Source organism: Crocodylus porosus, unplaced genomic scaffold, assembly GCF_001723895.1.
Source record: "Crocodylus porosus isolate Cpor-Errol unplaced genomic scaffold, CroPor_comp1, whole genome shotgun sequence".
Taxonomy (NCBI): Eukaryota; Metazoa; Chordata; order Crocodylia; family Crocodylidae; genus Crocodylus; species Crocodylus porosus.
Genome location: NW_017728947.1, coordinates 46,065,843 through 46,090,319, shown reverse-complemented (window position 1 = coordinate 46,090,319; position 24,477 = coordinate 46,065,843). Strand labels below are relative to the sequence as shown.

At 43.5% G+C, this 24,477-nt stretch overlaps 1 protein-coding gene across 11 annotated transcripts in view; it reads right to left on the bottom strand.

Annotated features, from left to right (window-relative positions):
- The window catches only part of GPHN (gephyrin), a 369,172-nt gene that overhangs the window by 7,394 nt on the left and 337,301 nt on the right, over nucleotides 1-24,477 (bottom strand). For 10 of the 11 annotated variants that reach the window (XM_019551529.1, XM_019551532.1, XM_019551531.1 and 7 more), the window contains 4 exons: nucleotides 11,220-11,307; nucleotides 9,619-9,692; nucleotides 4,588-4,652; nucleotides 2,455-2,558 (listed from right to left, as the gene is read on the bottom strand). In XM_019551529.1, the coding sequence (XP_019407074.1) occupies nucleotides 2,455-2,558; nucleotides 4,588-4,652; nucleotides 9,619-9,692; nucleotides 11,220-11,307 (331 nt within the window). The remainder of the gene's footprint in view (nucleotides 1-2,454; nucleotides 2,559-4,587; nucleotides 4,653-9,618; nucleotides 9,693-11,219; nucleotides 11,308-24,477) is intronic. The other variant, XM_019551530.1, reaches the window with a different exon arrangement.

Here is a 24,477-nt window from a genome sequence, read left to right as displayed (position 1 = left end):
CAGCACTAGGTCCAACAAGGCGTCCCCCCTGGTGGGGCTGTGCACCTCCTGGGTTAGATGGAGGTCCTGCACTCTGTCTAAGAACCTACGTGAGCGTTCAGACCTGGCTGACTGCTCCTCCCAGCAGATATCCAGGAAATTCAGGTCCCCCATGACTACCACATCTTTAGCCTTCACTACCTCTGTGAGCTGACCCAAGAATTCCTGGTCAAGCTCTTCCCCCTGGTTGGGACGTCTGTAGTAGACTCCCACTGTTAAGTCTCTCTCCCTTCGACTGCCTTGTACTCTAACCCAAAGCACCTCAGAGTGCCCCTCCTCTGACTCCTTGCTAATTGATGAGGATGTGTATTCCTCCTTGATACAGAGTGCCATGCCCCCACCTCTCCTTTCTATCCTGTCCCTCCTGTACAACCTATAGCCCCTGGCATGGATGGAGTGGCATGGCCAGGTAAAAGGCAGAAAAGGACCATTTGTTTTTCAGATCCCAGGTTCTGTTTGCAGCAGTTTATAAATCAACTCATTTTTCTTAATGGAGATAATTTGAAACAGGTGCCATTAAGAACAGAGGAACCTGGATGCAACAGCCATCTACAAACTTTATCTCAAAGACTATTTTTTCCACTTTCTGATAAAAAAATAAATTTTTAGCACATTAAACAGGCTGAGTTGACACTGCATTGCCTACATCTCTATAGAAACCTACTGAATGAACTTAGAAGATAAATACAATTGAACAGAAATCCACTTTTCTTATTTCTTCCTTTACCTTTTCATCATTTCAGTCTAAGTTCCATACTCTCCAATGGGCTCTCTTGTTAGAGCTATCTGCCCTGCCCTGACAGGCACTGCCACTCTTACATTTATAAATGTACAAATCTCTGGTCTTCCTAAATGCTACATACACTCACTTTTTGGCAAAACACAAAAGAATCCAAAATAACCTGACAGGTTCAGGTTTTGGCTTTGCAACATAACTTCGGTACTATTCAGAAGAACATTGCTTGGTGTTACTGACCTCTAAAGATTTCAATACTTTACGGTGTCAATTGCAAATCTTAAGTGTCAGCCCAGAACACCAATATTTACTGATGAACAGCAAGGATTGCTCTTCTGATCCTTCTGAGATTAGACATCTGTGCAATATTCCTTCACTTGCTTCAGTTCTGCCTAATGGATCCCATTCATCTTCTGTGAATGTACAGCCAGTGAAATTGCAGCACTTCATAGAAATGCTGCTGTTCTGCCATTGCACAGCAGCGACAGAAAGTTCCAGCAGTGGAGAGTTTAGCTCCTCTAAATCCCAGAAGGTGGACAGACAAGTGAGCTTGTGGGAAACTTTTTTTAGCTGCTTATGAAATGGGTTGAGTATTAAAAGTGGTCTTCCTTTCTCAGTGAGCTTCCCCTTCCTTTGGCAGTAGCAAGACTTATATGATTGGCATGGTGAGAAGGTCTGGGAAATATGCAGTGGAAATGTAACCATGTGTAAGTGGTGATTTCGGGAGCTAAAAATAATTAGTTACGTTTGGAACAAAGTTAAATGTTCATATCTGCAAACAAACTGGGGTGATAGGCCTCATGGGATTCTCTGCCGTACTGTGATGGAGCCTAAGGTTTCCCTGATTCCTATATCCACCCTTCACTTCTCTGGCCTGACAGGATCTTGCAAGAGAGGCTTTATGGCCATGGACCTCTGGAAGGAGAGTGGAGAAATCAAGTTTTGAGTTACAGGTATTTTAGCTCATTTAATCACTCCTTGCAAATCCCTCTTTTTCAGTTACTTAGGTCAGTAAGGACCAGCCTTCTAGGCAGGTATATCAGAGATTAACTCCACACCCTCCCCATGTGCCACTCTGATCCCTTTCTCCTGCCTGATCTGCTGCTCTGTTTTCTGTTCCCTCCCCTGTGCTCCCTGCCCGATCTGCTGCTCTGTTTTCTGTTCCTTCCCTGTGCTCCCTGCCTGATCTAATGCTCTGCTTTCTGCTTCCTGCTCTATCTGCCCCTGTGCTTCCTGTCTCTTCCCCAATCTGCTGTGTGCCACATGAAAAGGCTGTGCTGCAGGTTGGCCACCCCAGACTTAGGTCATGGCCACCTGAATGGTTGCTGTAAGACAGGGAACCTTGAGGCAAAAGCGTAGCAGGAATAACCTTGAGGCCACTTTGTGCATAAGAACAGCTGTCCCAGGAAGAAACCGCCTTGGTGTGTAACTTGGGTAAAATTTCGTAGGCTGGACAGAATTCATGATTTAGAGTCATGTGACTGCAACTATTTTTTCCTAGACCTGGGGTCCTGGTTGCCTTAACAGATTCTTTTCTTCTGTGAAAACTTGCTTTCATTTACCATTTCTCTGGTGTTGAATTACTCCAAACCAGAGAGCACTCTTGGTTACCACTGGGCATCACAGAGAGCAGGGTTTCAACATCATAAGAGGAGCTCATCCAGTCTGAAGGCCCTTACCCTGGCTTTGATAATGGTTGGCCGAGGATCCAAGATGCCCTGCATTTTTCTCAGTGCTGGGACAACAAAGAGATTGCAGGTGACAACAGCTGACACAGGGTTCCCTGTAGAGCAAAACACAAAAGTAGTTTACATGGGAGTAACTTGGAATTCATCTGTGAAATGCTGATAATGAGCTCACATTTCTATAGAAACCTGCACCCCCTAGAATTCTTCAGAGCTTTTTTATGTTCTGTATATAAGAAATACATCACCCAAGTGGCATATGACAGTTGTTTAGTACCCAGCTATACTGCTATTAGAGTAGTTTCTAATACTATTCTGTAATACTATTGTTAGACAATTCAGACTATTCTCTGTGGCTGTAGGGAACAGGACTAGGAGCAATGGCCTCAAAATGCAGCACAGGACATTTAGATTGGAGGTCAGAAAGAACTTTCTCAATACTGAGGGTGGTTGAGCATTGGAGCAGGGTATCTAGAGAGGTTTGGAATGTCCATCCCTGACATTTTCAAGAATGACTTATACGAGAGGTTCTCAAGTGTCTAGGCTCAAGGCACCCCTCAGAATACGCCATCTCTTAGTTTTAACTTGTTTTTTGGCTACAGAAAAATAGTAGGGCAATTACGTTGCAAGGAACTCAGAAAGGTCACAACAGGTCAGAATGTCTCTGGGTTTTTCTTGTGAATCATTTTTGTATACCTAACAGTATTAACACTGTGCAACACCCTGCAGTGCCCTTATAAGGATCTCAAAGCATTCCAGGCTGGGGCACCCTGGTTGAGAATCACTGGGTTAGACAGACACTTGACTAATGGCTTATTCAGGGATGCCTGCCTTGAGCAGGGACCTGATCTCATGAGGTCATGAGATACCTTCCAGGCTTACTTTTCTATGATCTTACCCACCAGAATAAGTAGTAAAGTAGAATACCATATCCACTTGAAATTGAAGGGTAAATTTAGAACTACAGAATGTAATTTACTGGATTATAATTTGGCTTTGACACGGGTTAACAGTTTTACAAGATCCTTAATAATCACACCTCTCAAAGCCTGGATTTATTCAGTGAAGTATAGCTCCTCACTCTATTTGCCATGATGCCGCAATGCTTACAGAAAGCTTGACAACAGTTAGGCTACTGCTGTGCTATCACTCTTGCCTCATTGCTCTAACCAAGACAGTTTTGCTGTTTTGTTGTGCTATGCTCATCTTTGTCTCCCTGTTTTTTCCCTTTTTATATTTAGACTGAAAATTCCCTGGGGCAAGAAGAGTCTTTTTGCTCTGTGTGTTATAGCTCTAAGCAAAATGGGATTTTGGTCCGTGACTAAGGTTACTAGGTGTGATAGTAAAACAAATAATAACTAATAGTAATAAATAATGACATAGCACCCCTTACATCATCCTGGCACTGTTTCAGCAGCCCAGGAAACAGCTACAGGGGTTTAATATCGACTCAAAGGGAGAGGTGTCACCTACTTTTAACCAAGAGCACTTCCCACAGACAGCTGTGTTGCCCTTTGTGACTACCCTAGAATTAACCATACAAGAGAAGAATGGTCTACCCAACTTTCTTCTGGCAAAACACATGGTAGCATATCCGAAGCAGGAGAGAGAATCTCTAAGTGTGTTTCTGATAAATCACTCCCTCTGGAGCCCTGTGTGATCAGAAATGCATGTAAACCACTGAAGGCAGAGCGAAGCAAATTCTTCCTTGGTGGAGAACATGCAGGCTTGTGGCCAGATTCCAAATACAGCACTTCACTCTCATTGATTTTTAATAAGAGCCAACACAGTAGTTGAATCAATGCTGCCCTCTGTTGGTTCACAGAGCCAGGGCATAAAAATTAACACTGCAGTTCTGTGACTGTTTAGTTTCTTATCACAATTAGTGATACTTCAGATTTAACTAAAACAGGAAATGTCTATTGGGAGGGTGGAGAAAATGGAAGAGAGAGAATCTGTACAATGTTTTTTATAAGCACAAAAGAAGCTCTGGGTAGAAGAACTATAGGGTAAGAGGTAAGGACTCTATCATCTTTTTTTAGTACAACTTGATGTAAAAATCTCAAATGCTATGTGCTGAGCGAGCAAGTGCCAGGTCTCTGAGCCTCATAAAACATCACATCTTACCTGGGAGTGCAAAGATTATTTTTCGTACACCATCAATATCCAAAGTGGCAAAAGTTGTTGGCAAGCTGTAGAAAAAGAAAGTCATTTACATATATATGTATACTGAACTCTCACTGAACACAGCTATGCTATTTTAGCATGCAGAATATTTTTCAGTCATTTTGTAATCTGACATTTTCTATATCTTCTTTCTCTTAACTCTTTTTTTTAACCATTAGAGCAGTGGTTCTCAACCTCAAGACACGCCTTGGAAAATGCTAGCTCTTAGCTTTTGACCATAGAAAACTAATACAGCAATTCTTCTGTTGCAAAGAACTCAGAAAGACCACAACAGATCAAAAAGTTTTCAACACTAGGATTCCTGTTTGAAATTTCTGGGTTTATGGTGTGAATCATGTGTAGGTGTTTGTGAACCCAGTTGTGCTAATTTTGCTAATGGCACTCTATGGCACCTTCAGACTGAACTTATGGCACCTCAGGGTGTTGTGGCACCATACTTGAGAATCACTGCCTTACAGCACTGAGTATAATCAACCTAATCAAATTGTGTTGAAAAACTTGCCATGATTACATTAATCTTTAAGTTGTCAATACCCAGGCTCTATCTCAGCAACTACTTCAACTGCTGATCCCTCTCCTTTAGTAACCAAGGGCCAGAATGAAATTGGTTCTGTAATCTCCTACAGCTTGGGCACTGGAACAGCTATAACTTAGATAACTTGCCCAGGAGGGCATTTTAGCTGACCAGGGTGCAGTCCAAAGGAAGACACTAGCACTTCTGAACATAGGCAGAGGGAGAAAATTTTTTTGGGTGAGGGCTGAGTGGGAACCCCCCCAGCATGAAAGTCTGTGGGGGGAGGGGAGGGAAAGGAGCATGGGAGTGGGGGGAGGGAGTTGGCCTGGGACTGGGCAAGGATCGGAAGGGAGAAGAGCAGAAATGGGCCCAGGATTGGGTCCAGGGCCCACTGCGCTTGTGTGGCTTCCCCTTTCCCCACTCCTGGGATCATTGCCTGGCACTGGTGCCTCCCGCACCAATGAAAGCACTGCAACCCAGTGTTGCACCAGCCCTGGCCCCGTACTGCCTGGGGGCCCCAGAACCGGGAGCCAGAGCAGGGCTAGCCTTGGCTGAACTGCTGGGCCAGAGAAAGACCCTGGGACCCCTTTGGCCACCCTGCCCCAAGTTGTCATTGCTCTCTGGGGGCTGTGGGGAGGGAGTGGCCCAGGAGCACATGGGGGCGAATGCCCCTGGATCTGGCAGGGCAGGGTAGGGTGCTGCTTCAGGCTGGGACAGAAGCTGCACTTGGCTCTTCCCAGGCTGCCTTCCCCTTCGCCTGCTGGGAATGAACCAGTGCAGACCTGGCCCCAGCACCATGCAGATCCGGGGGCACATACCCCCTGTGCCTCCCAGGGTGCTGGTAGCAGCAGGAGCCATGCCCCCGGACAAGCTGCTCGTGGCTCAGTCCTGCACCTCACTAGCTGTAGGGCGCCTGCCCCTCCCTTAGCCTTAGCCCCACTCCCTCCCCACTCCTGCTGCGCTGGAAGCCCTTGGTCGGGCTGTCTTGTGGCCCTATCACTGCCTCACATTTGGGGGGACTAAGCCCCATTAACCCCCCTTTCCACTGCCTATGCTTCTGAAGAACAATTCAGGTTTAAGCACACAGGTGTGTATACAGAGAAGAGGGAGAAGCAGGTAACCTCCAAAAGCCTGGAGATGCCTGGAGGCAGCCAATAGGAAAGGCTAAAAGAACAAAGTGAGTCTGAACTTCCACGGCTCTCAGAGTCTTAAATGCTTAATTGAAACTGCACATTAACCACCTGTTCACTTGCAATACAGAATGCCTAACTCACTTTCAAGAATAGGATGCCTTACATTGCTGTATGGGGGTGGCACATTTTTTGGTACAGGGAGACAGTAGCTTAGTTTCAACAGGAGGAGTGGATGGTACCCTAACCAGCCTATTCTATAATCTGGTCATTAGTGTTACTTGCCTTGGAAGCAGGAGAGATGAGTTCAAATGTCCTCAGGGTGAAAAAGGCCTAGAACTCAGGTCTGCCACTTGGGAGACTTCTCCTGGTTGAATGCTCTAACCACTAGACTATTGGGCACTTCAAGGGATAAGAACCTACCCAAACCCTTCAGTTTACACAGAACCCATCCTGCAGCTACAGCACATAGTCCCTGCTTTTCATATCTGTTCTTTATTAATAAGAACATTTGCTAAAAGACAGGATCTCTTGCTCTCATTTAGCAGCTCATTAGCACCCGCTGCTTATTCCAACCTGGAGCCAAAATACTCTGTGTGTGGTTACAGATTAATTTCTCAGTATCATCCAGCTATGAAATCACAAGAGAGACTCCTGCTTTCAGCAAGGAAACACCAGCAAGAGCACATGAATTTCTCATCAACAAAAATCCAGATTCTGTCTCCCTGAAAATAGTCTGAGGAAGAATGGCAGAGAAAGCACTGAAACTATACAGGCTAGAGCTGGAATTATTTTCAAAGTTTTCTATAACACATCAGTTACTCTATATGTTATTCCAGTGCCTACAGCAGTGGGGACTTTAGAATAGTTAATGGTCAATGCTAGGTTTTCTGCAAATGAACACAGACAGACAGGGCTGTAGTCAGCACATGTGATCTAGATTTATAACTAAAGACCTCACATCTTTTTTAGATTTATTTTCCACTGCCCTGTTAAAGGGATATTAGTTAATCACAGATAATGGGAATTGGCTGGGAAATGACTCAAGCGTTCTGAGTGGCTAACACAACATGCATGCTGCTCTAGGGATGTCCTCTGTGTACTACTTGCAATCTACTCCATACATCCATCTTTATTCATTTCCATCTTATAAAACATTTGTGGAGGGCATTTTCATAGGACTAACAACTGGGAATTATTACTGCTTAGTTTATATATATATATGCAGCTCATCAAGAAAAGAGAGAATTTATTTTCCAATCTATCTAACCCAATGCGGGGTGCTTCTGTTCCAGACTACCTATTCTTCCATATCCCTCCTTCAAAACACATAACAAATGCAACAGCTGTAAATGGCACCGGAAAACTTCTAATCGCAAGACAAGTGTTATTCTTTTAACAATACTGTGGCTAAGGGTGTCTCTGGTACTGTTTCTGAAGTGTGTATACAATTCCATGTCAGTGTAGCAGCCTCCTAAGCCAAGCAGAAGAATATCTTACCCCAGGAGTCACTCTCAGCTATGCTGGTACAGCAAAATATAGTGATATAACCCAACTTCTAGCACTATTTGGCTTTGCCAGTTTAGGCTTATGGGACTTTGCCAATTCTAGGTCAGGACAGAATAACAGTAATTCAGGTGCTTTTCAGACAGAATTAATGGTGCTTAAGGAAAAGCATGTGCTCACATACATGTGTGCCAATGAGTGTGTGCAAGCAGTTGAAGTTCTCAGTAGACAAAGATGCCCATGTGTTTTGCTAGTGACAGTGAGCTTCCAGATAAGCCACAACTAAAGCTTAGAGTCCTGAATTACTGTATTTACTCGATTCCAAGTTGAGGTTTTCTTCTCCCGTTCATCACGGGGAAAATAAAGCTTAGTCTTAGACTCAAGTCCTGCAGGCAGCACTGGGTTCTGTCCTGTTCTCTGGCTCAGGGCTGATTCCCTCACCGCTGTCTGGCTCACTGCTGAGAGGTAAAGGCAGGGGAATCAGCCCAAAGCTGGAAAACAGTTCAAGACCTAGCACACAGCCAGAGAGCAATGAGGGAATCAGCATTGTCTCACTGCTCTTTGGCTCCACACTGATTTCCCTGCCACTCTCTGCACTGGATCCTACACTGTTCCTTGGCTCCCTGCTGAGCCAGGGAGCAACTAGGGACCCTGCGTAGAGCCACTAGGGAGAGAAGCATGTGGCAGTGGGAGGAACAGGTGGTGTGAGGGGGCAAGTGGCTGGGGGCAGGCAAGAAAGGGGTTGTGTCTGTGTGGTACGGAGGGGGCAGACACTAGGGGAGAAGGCAAAGAGAGCTGGGGTAGGGGTAGAGGCCAGCATGGAATGGGGATGGGGAAGAAGTGGCATGGCTGCAAGGTAAAGCAGGGCAAAGGTCCAGGCTCAGGCTGCCTGCCTGGCTCCCTGCCCTTTGCCTCTTCACTGCTTGCTCCCTGCTGTTGCTTTCCCTGCTGCAGCAGTGGGGGAGTAGGGGTGAATTTAAGATGAGCCTCCAATAATTAGATTCAATGTATGGAACATTATAAGAAATTTATAATGTTCCACGTATAGACTCTAATTGTGCAGGGGAGGGTCATCTCAAATTTGAAGTAATCTTGGATTTGGGGAAATATGGTACCTAACTTGTAAATAAGCCACATGAAATGGTTAGTCAAATACAACCTTAAGAAAAGACTCCATGATCCCAGACTTTCTCCAAGAACAATCTGTTTTCAGATGCCCCAGAGTTGTTACTGCCTTCACCAGAAACAGATATCAGCAAAACAGTGAAAAAGTGGGGAGGCAGAAGCCATGCTCTCTTTGTGTCATATGCAAAATAAGTGCATAAAATGTCTGTTTTAGTTCAGAATTTCTATATGCAATGTCCTCAGAAGAAAGAGCTTTGTAAGCTAATTCCTGCTCCACCCTCCTGTAGTTTAAAAGCTCCTTTTTCTAGTAATACCAGTTGTATTAACTCTGTAGTGAGGTCAGATGCTTAATGAGAATGTTAATCACTTATAAGCCTTTCCACTTCCTAGGTTTTTCATAGCAATGCTATAACCTGAGCTTTGGGAACATATATAATACTGTATATAAATGTGCTGAATTTTCTTCCATGAATATAGAAATATTACCGGTAAACAAAAAACCTTTAATGTCTGATTAATTTTAATAGCAACAGCAAGGAACAAAAGGCTGATGCCATTTGTTTTCCCTTATTCAACTACCCAATGGTTTATGTGTGTTTTAGAAATATGTCTGTGGGTAAACAGGGTAAAAACACTTAGTAGTATGTTGGCCCAAGACAGACTTCATAGGATCACAAAATTATAAATATTTCTTACCCTGGTTTCATAAAAACTCTTCCAAAGTGAATCTGTGCGTGAAGGTCAATATCCAGCACCTGTTTAAGATAGTCCTGTTTAAATTAAAAAAGAAAAATTGGTAGAATAACATCCAAGTATGTTACAGTTACATCAAAGTATTCAGAACTATCAAAGTCAAGTATAGTTTGAGGTCCTGACAAATTTAAGATGTACTATAGCTTGTGGGGTATTTCCTGTACTGGATAATTTTAGAAGGATGACTGGAAAAAGGTGGAATAAAGCAATTTTAGGCTCTGAACCTGCAGTTGATTCAATATAGGTATTGTGATTTATCCATACACAGTCAGTTGCATGATAAGAATCTTGGAGATGTCTGCAAGACTCAGAGAAAATATTAATGCCACGTTGTGAAATCTAGCATGTACAGATTAACATATGAGTCAAAGCTAAGACTCAAAACCATCAAGTGCAGTTTCTTTTGAGACTACAAGTTAGCTACTGATGGAGTTCAATGGCTAGTCAGTCTCTTTGGGAACAAGATTGCACAAAGAACTCAATATTACATCAATTCTTGTGATTTCTTGAGAACACTGTATAATTCACACCCATAGATCATAGTTGTCTAAATTTTCTGCAAAAGGAAAATACTAGTGAGTCCTCACTTCCTGTGCATAAGTTTAAATTATATACTTTGGATCAATCCATTAGTTCAAGAAACCCAAAATTCTTTGTGCACTCTCTGCTGAAAATAGTTGGGTTCAAGATGCTGCTGCTCTGGGGCTTGGTTAACTTCTAATGTTCATCTTAGAAGAACTTATACTATTATCAGAACAGTTCATGTGGGAACACTGAATACTGAAACCATCAATGCCTCTGTAGAAACAATAGCCCCTGAAGTTCCCATCAGTTTTCTCATTTTCTTGTCAGTCTATTACGTTCAAGTATTTGGAAAGCTACAACTTTTTCCTGTCATGAGACAACTTCTTGATTGATGGCTCCATTCAGTCCTCATTTTAATTTGCCATTTTTTGCATGCTCACAGGTATTTCATTTCCACCACCAAAAGTCCAATGTGAGATGATGGGATGCCTCAAGGAATTGGTAGTGAAATATGGAGCCTTTCACAGTTAGGAAGCTGCAGTATAGATAAGGATTGAACAAAGTTATTTGCATCCAAGGGATAGTTGATAGCTTTTGTAAAAAAAAAAGTGGTGGGCTCAGCCCATTCCTAATGTCTATGTGTTTCCATCACTACACTACCCCTTTGCAATACATAAATGAGCACTTTCCTTCTTAATCACTGCTCCAAGACCCGCAGAAGCTTAAAGGACTTGAACATTACTGGTTCTAATACAAGAAAATATTCATACTTTTCTCCTTTTTGTGAAACACCAGACCTTCACAATGTGGTTATACTCAGTAATGACACCATGGGGCTTTGTGTTTGTCATCTCTCAGTGACTATGGTTAAAACCTACTAAGCTATAAACAGAGAGATGTTTATTTTAAATGCCAAGCCTATGAATTCAACCAAGGATCAAAAAATCATTCTCAGTTCTTTCCTTCCTATATCTCATGAGCCATAAAAATTCTTCTGGTCCATTTACGCTCTTACATACCTTTTCCCCCATGGACACGCCCCCTGATGTGATGATGACATCAGCACGGCTGATACCCTCATTCAGTGCATTCAGTAAATCATCTGGGCTACAGGAAAATCAAAACAAACAGATTAGTGCCTAGGAAAATATTTTTAGGTACCATCGTAGTAAAATATACTGGATGTATTTTCTTTCTTAAGAGTCCACAACTGCTTTATTTAACTCAAGAGCATGTGATGAGACATCACACTAGTTGATATAGGTCTAGGTCTGCCCCAGAGATCTATGACTGGAACTGAAGGATGTTTCAGATAGGGACTGAGGAGCACTATTAGAGATATGTGAGGATGCAGCCCAAAAACAGTATGGGGCACTATAGATCAGGGTTGAGCTGTACTTGTAGACCTGCACAAGTAGGAACTGGCACTGGAAACTGCAAGTTAGGATTTAAGTGCACTGGGACAGGTGTGGGAAGATTGCATAGTGTCTGTCTACACCATGCCAGACTCTGGTTCAAGACTGTTAGTCTTCCACTGTCATGAACAATAAATCAATTAATAAATATAACAATAAGGTGTGAGTGATGTCTTTTTCAAATTTTTTCTCTAGTCATATACCAAAGTCAAAAAAGGTGGACTGTCACCACACAGAAAATAGACTGATATAGCATCAAATACCAGCCCTCAATCTGATGAATATGCCAAGAACCTCTTCTGAAGTGGTGATTTAAGCTGCTGTAGAATGTAACCAATGGTAGATATACTGTAAGTAAGACTCGGTAACAGGGTGCTGCTTAACAACATATCTGATAAATCTCTTCCTTCTACCACACTGACAACTTCCTGAAGAATAAATGTTCATTGTTAAATACAGTGGCGTACTGACAGGGTGGGATGCGGGGGGGCCCAGGCCAGCTGGGTCCTTGACTGGGCACTTCTGGTTTCATCGCCAGCATTTTCGGGTTTGGCGATTGGCTGCTGGGAGACACCCCGCCTCCAGCAATCGGCTGCTGGAAGCTCCCCCACCCCACACTCAGTGATTGGCCGTGGATGGGGGTGGGGAGAGGGGGGCAAATGCAAGCATTGGCCCCTGGGTGCCAAAGACCCATGGCACACCACTGGTTAAAATACCATCTTCAAATCTAGGTGATATGGATTAAAATAACTTTCAGATCACAAGCCATTTACCCTCTCCAAGCAGCAGAAATTTGTATGCCAAATGAGCCAGAGTTCTAGTGCAAACTTCACAGTGTCCAATGGCCCACCAATCATTGCACCACACTAAAACATGGCCCATGCACTGGCCAAAGAAGTTTGCAGACATCATCAAGAGTGGTGGGGATTGGGTTGGCACAAAAATGGTCAGAGGCTGATCATAATACCTTCTGGTGCTAAGGCAGGGATGGGCAATTATTTTGGGTGGAGGGCCACTTTACGAGTTTTGGTGAGCTCTCAAGTGCTGCATGGGTAGTCCCACCCCTTTACAGTTGCCCCACCCCTTTGTCCTCATCTTGAGACTGGATGTCCCACCCCTAACCCCTGACCTTTACTACTGAAAGGCCCTCCCTTGCCCTCCTGGAAATACTCCTTTTGAGAGGTGGGGTTGCCATCTTACAACCATAAAAAACCCAAATCATATGCTAAAAGTCAAACACCTATTATAACATATTTCAACTTTATTACAAAAAATATTTTTGTCATAATGTGTGTTTGCATAGTATATATAGAGGTGACTGCATAATAACTCAAAAATAAATTCTTAGTTTTGTAGATTGTGGGGTGGATGTGGTGGGGTGTGTGTGGATATTTATGGTGGGGTGTGGGTGTGTGGGGGGAGTTTGGAAGGGGGTGTGGCTGTGTGTGTGGGGGCACAGGGCATGTTGGGGGGTTGTGGGGACAGGGTGTGGGTGTGTAAGCGAAGGTGGGGGGGTGGGGACAGTGTCACAGACCGCAGGACTATGGGAAAGTTAATTTGTACATAAAAAGCTTTAGAAAAATATGCTCTAATCCATCCATCCTATTTATGCAGAGTTCTCATTCAAGATTCCACAACACACACATTTGTGGCAATGCCCTGTCAGGTTCAATTTAAAAAAAAAATACAAGGAAGGAAAGAAGAAAGAGAATTAATCAGCCAGAGCTGAAGCTTGAGAAATTCAAATGGGAAATAAAAGTCACATTTTTAAACAGAAAAGGGAAATTAACTGGAAAAACCTACCATGTGGTGGCAGAACTGTACAGAAGGATCTCTGTCACCTGTAATCTTACAAACTGGAAGGTGTTTCTAAAAGATGCACTTTAATTCACTTACAAATTGGGTTTCCTACAGATACAGTCTTGGAGCCTGCTATAAAGGAGGTTTGACTAGATGATCACAACTGGTATAGAAATCTACAAGTCAATAATATACACACTGAGGGGCAGGAGGAAATCAGAGGCAAGAGAAAGGACAGAGGATGGAAGAACATAGAGAACAAACAGGTAGAGTGAGGTTATCAGAGGAGGGGGGCTGTGATGGAGAATAAGAAAAGGAAATGGAAAAATACTATTATTTGTACAGAAGTAATGCTTAGGAGCCCTAAGCATGGACTAGGACTCCACTGTACTGAGAACAACAACATGTTCACTGCCCATGAGAGCTTAGGCAGAAAAGAATTTCCAAAATCTATAAAATCTATAAAGCACAACTTCTTATGAAAACACTCGATGCCCAGGGGTTTTGGAGATACCTCATCCTTCCACTGCTCTTCCCATCTGTGGCCAGACAGGTTTTGCTATTCACAGTTCTATCTGTGGAGGTCGCTGATAAGACTTTGCCTAAGATACACAAGGGGAGCATCATCTCTTGTAGTATACTACATAGAAAGCCCACAATCCTACTGTTAATATGCCAGATGTTTAGGGAGTGAGAGTTTCGTTAGTACTTTGCCACAAATTTCCCCCAGTAAGTGCGACAACACTGCTCAGGGATATGGCATTTTCTCTCTGGGGACATGCAAAGGGGAGTTTGTCTCCCAACTCAGTCGAGGGGGAAAAACATATTGGTTCATCTATACAAGGAGTCTGTGGTGGAAGTGAAAGATAAAAATTGAGTGTGATTCCCATTTTTCAGTCTCTAATATACTGGGGATGTTTATTTTTTTGCAAACACTGACATTTTCATTTTGTAATACCGATCAGCTGTCTGAAGATAATGACTAACATTAGTCTTGATGCTATTACATGACTTGAGACCAAGGGGTGGAGCTACTGAGTAACAGACTACATAACAGAGCCAAGGGAACCCTGCATAACTTTCAGTTTGTGAAGCCAAGCTACTTTATAATCACTTTAGATCCACAGCATGTATATATGAGCTCTTTTAATAGAAAGTATTGCTCCCACACACACTGCAGGGAATAACCATGAACCAACAGGGACTTGACTAATTTCTGGGATTCTGTGCTATGCTCCTTCAATATCGTATTTTTTATTTGATACTCTACTAAGATGGGAATTGTGTTAGTTTTGGGGATGGGCTTGGAGATAGGAAATTTGGAAATTATACTCATGGACCAATGATTGATTACCTTCTTTGGATCGCAGAAGTGGTTAGCTGAGTTAGTCTAAAGTCAGGCAGAACATAGGGCAGGGTGGATGGCACCTAAGAGACTAACTGGTTCATAGAAGTATGAGCATGGGCAGATTCAGGATTTACTAAAGGACATCACTCCCCAGACTGGGGTGGGGTGGGGTGGTGAGATGGAGGTGGTGTGTGGCTGGCAGGGGACATTGGGAGTACAGGAGAAGCAGGGGGACCCATCTGCTGCTACCACCACTGCTGTCCCTGGCTGACTTGTAGGGTGGGGGGAGCCCCAGAGCTACTGCTGCCCTGCTCCAGCCATGGGCTATAAGGAGCAGCTGCAGGGGGTGCTGGACTTGGATGGGGCCAATGGTGGTGGTATGCAGTTTCTTCTTCCTGGCACCTGCTCATGGCCCCTCCCTCCCACCCTGAGGTGTCCTTCATTGGCAAGGAGCAGGTGCTAGAGGAAGGAACCTGTGTGCCACTCCTATTGTCCCCTGCTGAACTGCCTCCCTGCACAGCTGCTCTCTGCAGCCTGTGGTTAGAATGGGGAAGAAGCGGCTCTGGGGATCCCCACCATGCTTGCATCAGCTGGTGACAGCAGCAGCAGCAGCAGTGAGGGGCAGATTCTTCCTCCAATGCCTGCAACCAGCCAGCATGGGACATGGGGTGGTGGGGGGAGAGGGGGAGCAGGGAGCAGACTCAGAAAGAGGAAATCCACCCACTGCTGCTGCCACTGCTGTCCCCTACCAAGCCTGACCCTCTGCTGAACCATGGCTAATGCAGGACAGGAGCAGATCTGGGACTCCCCCTGCACCCAGGTCAGCCAGGGACAGCAGTGGCAGTGGTAGAAGGTGGTGCACCCCCCCAGATACACCCCTGGGCATGAGCTTTTGAAGACAACAACCGACTTTGCCAGATGCTATTTTTCTGTTCAATTTGAGGGGTCACTGGTCCATTGCAGTGATGGCCTGCCCCCAGAAATTAACTGAACCTGGAAATTTAGGAGGGCTCTGGATGGGGCAACCTCTTCCCCAATAGTCCATCTGCTGTCAGTGATTTGATGGTGTTCTTTAACACTGTGTCTTCGGCTGTCAGCCAGGTGGTTTTCAGGCATCCTCTCCCTAGGCTTTAGCCCAACAGGTCACATTGTTCTGTATGTGGCTTGCAACAAATAGAAGCGGGAGGGAAGACAGAGTGCTGGTACTGCCTTGCAGGATCTAGTCAACAGACTATAATAAAAAAAAAAATTAAGGCCTTATGCTATGGCTGTGTGGGAGGCAAATGCCTCCATGACAACCTCTGTAAAGTTTTGATTAACAGCTTGTTTTGGGTCTAGGCAGCTTGATTAGTCAACAACCTATGCAGGTCTTTGCTAACTTCTGGAGGCCGATGAGGAAGTATTGAGTTAATTGCTGACTGAAATTGTTCATGCTGAGGGAGGGCAGATTGCCAGCTTCCCTTGAAGAGGTGTATGTGTAGCTGCTGGTCAGGAAACATTTCCGTGCAGCCAGGCACAGGGTTGGATAACTTGGCCCAATACTGTTCTATCTAAGATTTTCTCCTGGGGCTGCCGACTCAAGCCGGGGCTCATCCAGCAGCTCCCACTAGCACTGCCTAGTGCCTGCCTGTACAGTCTATGGCCGAATAAGATTGAGCACCGAATATCTTTGGATTCAGCTGAATTGAATTAGGACAGTGATTCAAATCACCATACTGAATCACCGTCTCTCTGAGTCACCAAATCTGCAGCGAATACTTTCCACTTCGCACAGGCCTACCAAGCATACAGTGGCTCCAGCCTCAGCCCTGACCAGGCTCTCGCCCCAGTACCAGCACACCATGTCTGGGACCCTAACAGGCAGCCCCACCTGGGCTAATTGCCTAGTGGTCCAATAGTTCTGATTAAGATCCGCTTTGGAAAAGCCTCTCTGTTCCTGTGCTGTCTGGCTTTCCTGGTTCCTGAGCTTGCTTGACTCTGTTCTTGGACTCCAACTTGCAGTTCTCCCTTTGATCTGGGAATGTGGCATCTGATTCCCAGACCCTGACTTGCCTATGTTTTGGACTCTGCCCCTAGATTTCCCTCTGGATCTGGTAACTCTGTCTCATCCTCTTGAACCTTGACTTAACCTGTGTTTTGGATTCTTCCCCAGAGTATCCTGCCTTGGATTCGGTAATGGCTCCCAAACCCAGACTTAGCTTGTGTTTTACATTATGCCCTTGGCTCCTGCCTTCCCTCAGTGGCCTAGCCACTAGATAAGACTGGTCTCTTATACTCCAGGCTTGGCCAGGTGGCAGTAGCAGTAGTGGCATCAGCAGGAGCAGCAGCTCTGGCCCTGGCCCTGGCCCTGGTCCCAGCCAGGCTGTGGCTGTGGCTGTGGCTTGTGTTAAAGCTGGGGTAGAGCTGCAGCAGCCACCTGCCCTGGGCCAGTACTCAAATCCAATATAAAGCCTTCCCCCTGCCTGCCCCTCCCATGTTAAACAGGGGAAGAACTTTGCTTTGGATTCATAATAGTCAAGGACACCTGGAGCAATGGAGTAGGAACTCTTTTTAGTTATTTATTTACAAATCAATTATTTTATATATATATACATATATATATATATATATATATAATAATTTACTGATGAAGAAAAATACAAAATAAAGCCAACTGAGGGACAAATTCACAACTATATTACAGCAGTTTTATGATGACATAACACTAGTCATTTTAATGGCATTCTGCCAGCATAAAACTTGAGTAATTCAGTAGTGAATTAAAACAATTGGAAAAGTTTGTGACATGTGAGAAGTTCCTGTTTGTATGAAAAGATGTAAGGGTTTCAGTAATGCTCATTTGAGATGATGCACATAACATCGCCTTGGCTTTGTCATTTGAGTAAGGTGGGACACTCAAATTTTGTGTCATTGGAATCTTTATGCAACATTGTGGCAAATTATTTTTAGATGTTTTCAAAATGCTTTAGGTTTATTCAGAATCACAGATGCTATGTGATTTATTATGTTAAGAAACAGAAAGATTTCACAGAAGTTTAGTTCACAGAAGTTTAGGGCTGGAAGGGACCTTGTAAGATCATTGAGTCCAGCCCCCCTTACTCTGGGCAGGAAAGACTGCTCGAGTCAAATAACTGCAGCAAGGCGTGTGTCCAATCTCCTTTTGAAGATCTCTAGAGTAGGTGCCTGTACCACCCCTACTCGGAGTTTATTCCAGAGTCTGGACACATGAACAGTGAAAAAGTTTTTTCTTATATCCAGTCTGAAACCTTCTTCTAGGAGTTTATGACTGTTGCTCCTGGTTTTCTCCAGCTTTGGCAAACAGTTGCTTGCTTAGCCCCCTGATGTCCACCTTTGATATATTTGTACGCTGCCACCAAATCCACCCCAAAGTCTCTTTTCTAGGCTGAACAGACCTATATCTCTCAGCCTTTCTTTGTATGGCTTGCTCTTCAGGTCTCTAATCATATAAATGGCTCTTTTAGGGACTCTCTCAAGCTTTTCCACATCCTTCTTTAAGTGTGGCACCCAGAACTGGACACAGTACTCCAGCTGCAGCCTCACCAATGCCAAGTAGAGCAGGAGAATAACTTCCTTACTTTTGCTTGAGATGCACTGGTTGATGCATGACAGCATATTGGTTGCTCTGTTAACTGTAGCACCACACTGGTGGCTCATATTCATTTTATGGTCAGTTATGACCCACAGGTCCCTTTTGGACATGGTGCTAGCTAGTGTAGCGCCACTGAGCCTGTAAGTTTGTTGCAGATTTTTCCTACCCAGATGGAGCACTTTACACTTCTAAGTGTTGAACAGTATCTGGTTCTGGTCCGCCCATCTAACTAATCTGTCTAGGTCCGCCTGGATCATCAGCGTACCCTGAGGCATAGATCATGCACTTCCTCACTGCGTAGTGACATCTGCGAACTGTGCCGGTGTGATTTCAGTGGCTGGGCTTTATTACGAAGAGATACAACTCACTCAATATTTTATCCCATTTCTTTGGAGGGTCCTTTTGATTAAGCACCATGTTCACCTTATCTCACAGCTTTACTTTTGATTGGCAGCCCAAGTCTGTTTTATTAACTTTTGGTGAGCACTCTATTTGAGGATGAAATTTCATTTACTTTACAATGTATACAGTATATTTTCTAGGAGGGTTGGGGGGGAGAGGGGAGGAAAATGCCGTGGTACTTTCCAAACAACACAGCACCAAACATGTTTCTCTGGCTTCAGCATTTGAATGGCATTTAAAAAAAAGTTTTATTGCACAGCCAGACAACAGCTGTTAATTTTTTTTCTTGCCTTTTCTGCTGTATCACTTCATTCTAGACTGATGGGGACAGAGAAAGAAGATATGGAAAGTACTCACATTCTAAAAGAGCAGGGAAAATATAACTTGTAGCTATGCATTAATGGGATAATCAAGCTCATTCTCAAAGGTAAAGGACTAGTAATTGAGAAGTTCAGGAAGAACTTCTACTTAGAGCACTGCATTTTTAGGCAAGTAGGAACTGGAGGTTTTGGACTTAACCTGAATACTGGCCACTGCTACATATAGGATACTGGATTTGATGGACTAGTAGTCTGATCTGGCATGACAAATGATTGTATATGTTTGAGGAAAATGCCATTCTTACAGATTTCTCTTGTTGAGACAATGGTAAAAGATATTTTGATACTATGACCAGAGGGGCTAGATAAGCAGCTTACACCTAAGGGGGATTTTCACAGAAAAGTCTCATTCCATGTAACTAAGATACTCACTGTCCCTTGGTGGTCTACTCACTCATTCTTCATTCCTCAAGAGAAAGTAATTTAGCCTTTTTGACACACAGAAAAGGAGAAGGTACTGCTAACATTATTCAGAAATCATACCCTTTGTGTCTTACAGCTACTTCTAACCTTGTTTCTACTGTAGATAGAACTGATAATATTTGCTCTGTAAGGAAAACGTACAATTTATAAAGCTGTGCATGTAGCTAATTAAGCAGAGATCCAAACTTCCCCTAGATAATTACAAATCCCCACTTTCAGCAGATCGTGTCTGCATTAAGAAGCAGGGATGTGCTGTGTGCACACATTTCTGGGACTGCAGACACTGCGCTTTGCTTAAAGAGTCAGTGTGCTGTTAAATTTGTCTTGGTATTCTCTGCTAACGGTGCCAATTTGACAAGCACGACACCAATTTTGCTGTCTCATTTTCCTGCCCATCCTCTCTCTGTTCTCTGGAGCAGACTGTGTAGTACGCTCTAGTGAGGAGATGGTGGGTAGGCGTTGTAAATTGGCAGCAGCAATGTGCAATACAAAATCCAGCAAGCTGATGCGTGACATCGCAGCAGACTTGCCATTTGAGTTTGTCAGTTTGCAAAAGGCTTGGAGGATGGGTTTTTACTAAAAGGGGATCCCTTTGCATGATCATGGGAATTTTCTCACCCTCCAGGTCAGTATGTGGAATACCTATACTTGCATTTGTGAACCAATTGATTACTGAGCTGTCTGTGAGCCAGAGAAGTAAACAGGGGCTCAATAATTTGAACTGGAAAGCCATGCTAACCTTAGCTAACCTCATGCTAATCTCAGCAGCACAAGTGCAAAAGGTTTTTGTTTATCCTGATAATAGAACAACTAAAATTAACCCTGTACCAAAGCATCCTCTTTCAGGAAGTACCTCAGGGTCTGAAGGGATCACCTTAAAGTATCTTCAGATTTACAGTTCAATTTTTGTCTGACCCTCAGAGATCAGCCTCTGCTAAACAACTTGTATTTTCCTGATTCTTCTGCTGAGTGCTTACTTATGAGAGATTTTACAGTAACGTATTTATTAAAGAAGGCAACCCCTTCTGTGACAACCCATTATATCAGCAGTTTGAAACACGTGCAGTCAGATGATCCACTTATGTCACTTAATCTGAAAAACAGGTACTAACACAGACAGAATGCACCATCACCTACCATTCTGCAATATGATCAGTGGTGTCTGCAAAACGGAACCGAAAGCATTTACCTGGGATTGAATTATCAAGGTGCTGCCACAGTACAAAATCCATAGTTCATTATAGATTTCCTGGACCATTTCCACAGAATTCTCTCCTGTACTGGTCTCATTCATTCAAATGAACCTCTTGTTATCTGATAGTCACTTCCTGTCCTTTTTGTTAACATATTGGCAGATACAGCAATTACTAAACTACATGACTAATGAAACCACTTGTGACATCTGTACTCTGTAATGCTTCAACAAAGGCTTTATAAATTCATTTTCAAGACATTGATGAGGCTTTTCAGAAAACCATACCTCTAAAATTTGAGAGAGGTAGTTAGCCTTGTTAGTCTGAAGTTAGGCAGAAGACGAGAAGATTTACACCTTTATAGACTAACTAAGTCAGAGCTGTGTAGCATAAGCTTTTATAAGCAGAAAGTTTCAGATGCTGTGAAAGGACTGCAGGAAGCAGAGCTTCTAAATAGAAAGCAGTGATTAAAATACAAAGGGAAATTGCAGAGCAAGCAATCATCCACAGACTGGACTGTGTTCAGTATGGTCTAAATAGGGACTACAGATTCTTATCCCATTATCTGGATTAGCTTTTATAAACCTCAATGGGTTAATTGCTTTGTTTTTCTCTCTCCTGCCCACCTTGCCTCTCTCAGCACTGCCTCCTCCTTTTTCCTCCCCACTCCCCTACCTTTTGTATTCTAATCACTGCTTTCTATTTAGCAGGTCTGCCTCCTGCAGTCCCTTCACAGCATCTGAAGAAAGCCCTCTGCTTACAAAAGTTTATGCTATACACCTCTGATTTAGTTAGCCTGTAAAATCTGTGTGTGCATACATCCCTCATCTTGAATTTATGGTGATAGGTGCCTCATAAATATGAGTGAAAGAGAGGAAAAGGAAAAGAAAGAAAGATGCAGAGGGAGATGAAGAGAAAAGCACATTTACATGCAAAATAAGAACTGCAGATACATACAGAAGTGCCAGTTTGTGTATACAGAACCAGAATGCTAGAATCTTTTTGGCCTCCAAATACTGTACTTGAAAGCAAATCAGGTTGAAAGAATTATTTTTTCTCCCTATCAAATCAGAGAGATTAGAGATACAGGGCCTTGGCACAGTCATGGTCGAAGCAGAGATAGAAAGCTGGCTGCTGATATGCTGGTGTTAGCTCTACATCAGTCCAAATGCAGATCAAAGTGACTTGGGGGCTGCTGCTTTAAAGTACACCATCTGGATATGAGCTTCAGAACACCCTGTGCCATCTGGAGAGAGCCAATTTGCGGTATATTCTGGCCACATCTCCTCAGCATCCACATCTACCATCTATTTGGGAGATTACAAGGGGAAGAAGAAAGGATTGGCTCTGCTGGTTCTCCATTAGACCCTGTTAAGAATTCCCCCAGTTATGAATTCCTTGGGGCTGCAACCTTCCAGTTCAATAAATTAAAAAGCAACTTAATGGAAGTAAGATAAGGGTGGAAATATATGCTGACAGAGAACTTCAGTCCGGGACAAGATATTGTTTTCATGGGGTTAAGTTCTGAAGGTTATAAAGATTTTGGTTTGAGTAAGGGCTGAATAAGGATTTTGCCCATGGTATGTTTAGCTATGATTTTTCTTCTCACATTTACGGATTGCAAAATCAATGTATAGATGTAACTGGGCATAAAGATTGTATCTCTCACCCACTTTAGTACTATGCTGCCATAACTGTGAAGAATGTTCTGCGTATCAATAATTTTCAAAATGAACAGTTGCATATCTAATTTGGCCAGTGAAAGAGCTTCTCCAATGACAGAGCATTTTTTAATGTTAATGGGAATGTTGTATTTTTGAGTATTGTATTTTCCTGACACTGAAATCTATTCACTCTGATGCATATATAGAAGCATACAGACATCTTCTTTCAGTTAATCTTAAATTATTTCTGTTTTACAATTCTACTTCACTCTACCTTCAGTGGTATTTCCTATTTTTGGATCTGTTCAAAATGGTGCAGTTTTGTCCTGAGAATATAGGCCAGTATCTGAGTAAGGCTGGAATGATGATGCTATCTGTGGCTAATTAGATAAGAGGAGGCTTTGTATAGTTTTCACCTTTTGTCAGACAGAAGCTGAAAGGCCTACCTTTACTATCTTCTACCACTTTTCTAACTGATATCACCATTAACAGGAATACTATTTCCCAGACAATACAGTTTCATATCTACATCCATGGGCTCAACAAAGATTTCAGTTAGTGCTCCTGGAACAACATGCATAAGATCTTAATTCCTTTATTTTTTTTCTCTGCGTTTGAATGGGCATTTATTTTATTCTCCTGCCCTTATGAAGTTTGAGCTGGCACCCATTAATTTTTGTTCCAGAATGAGAAGGGGTGAGAGAAATGGCCAAGATGGCAGTGATGGTGTAAGAGTAGAAGATTCCTTATATAGGAGTAGAAATGCCTCTACTGTAGTGGTTCTCAAGCTTTTCAGACTTAAGGCACCCCTCAGAAAATGCGAGCTCTTAGTTTTCTCATGTTTTTGACTACAGAAAAATGAGAGAACAATTCTTCTATTGCAAGGAACTTAGAAAGACCACATCAGGTCAGAGTGTTTTCAATGCTATGGATTCCTATTTGAAATCTCTGAGTTTATCTTGTGAATCATGTTTGCAAATCTAACACTGCTGACACTGCATGGCAGCCTGTGGCACCTCTGAAAGGATCTTGTGGCACCTGGGTAGAGAATCACTGTTCTACTACAATGGCACAGTTCTGTAAGCAGTCATTATGCTGCTGATGACAGATCTATTCTGTTCTGTTTCTGTGCTATTTTAGATTCTAACTGCCCATCTCTGCATTTCCATCTGTGAGAGTTTGCCTGTGAAATTTTGGTCAGTGTGGGAAACTCAAGCAAATACTTTCATTGGCAATAGTCACCAGGGAGATGTGCTATCAGACCAAATGGTGAGTGCCTTAGCTTTGCTGCCAAGTGACTTGCTCTCCTAGAATATTTTGAAAATGAGGAAATTCTTGAATTCTCTACAGGCTTGATTTATGCCAAGGTGAAAGTGTGGTCAGACTCCCTGGCCGTGTTCCTTTCTAAGGTGCCCATCAGGTCCACAGTATGTCCAGCTGAATGGAAGAATGCTGACTGAGCTTGACAGAATCTCAAAGTTTCCATTAACTACAAAGTACTGAGGTTACTAATAGTGTATTGAGGTTGCTGAGGACAATGAAGCTGGTGGATTCCAACACAATTTTTGCAAGCAGGTCCCTTGGTTCTTCCAGAAAGCTGACTGCATTTTCACAACTAAGAGTTTTAAGGTCTTTTTAGTTCTTTGCCACACAGACCACATGGATACACTTAAATATCTTCAGTAGGGGTGCACCGATAGAGAATTTTGGGGTCGATACCAATTTTCAAGGAGGCATGTTGGCCAGTACCAATCTAATTTCCAATATGCATCCCAGCAGCCTGAAGAGCAGTGTCTGGCTGGTAAGTCTGTTGTGGTGGAAGGGGAGGGGGAAGGGAAGGAGTGTGGTGGGGGCAGATTGAGGCCCCTGTGGTGAGGGAGGGAGTAAGGCTGGAGCTGAGGCAGGGGCTGGGTTAGGCGCTGCCCAGCTGGGGTGGGGAGCCATGGCTTGTCTGGGGGGCACGGGGAGTGGCTCCCACTGCTGCACGCACCCTGGGACAGCACGGGCGGGGGGGCATGTACCCCCTGGATCTGCACGGGGGT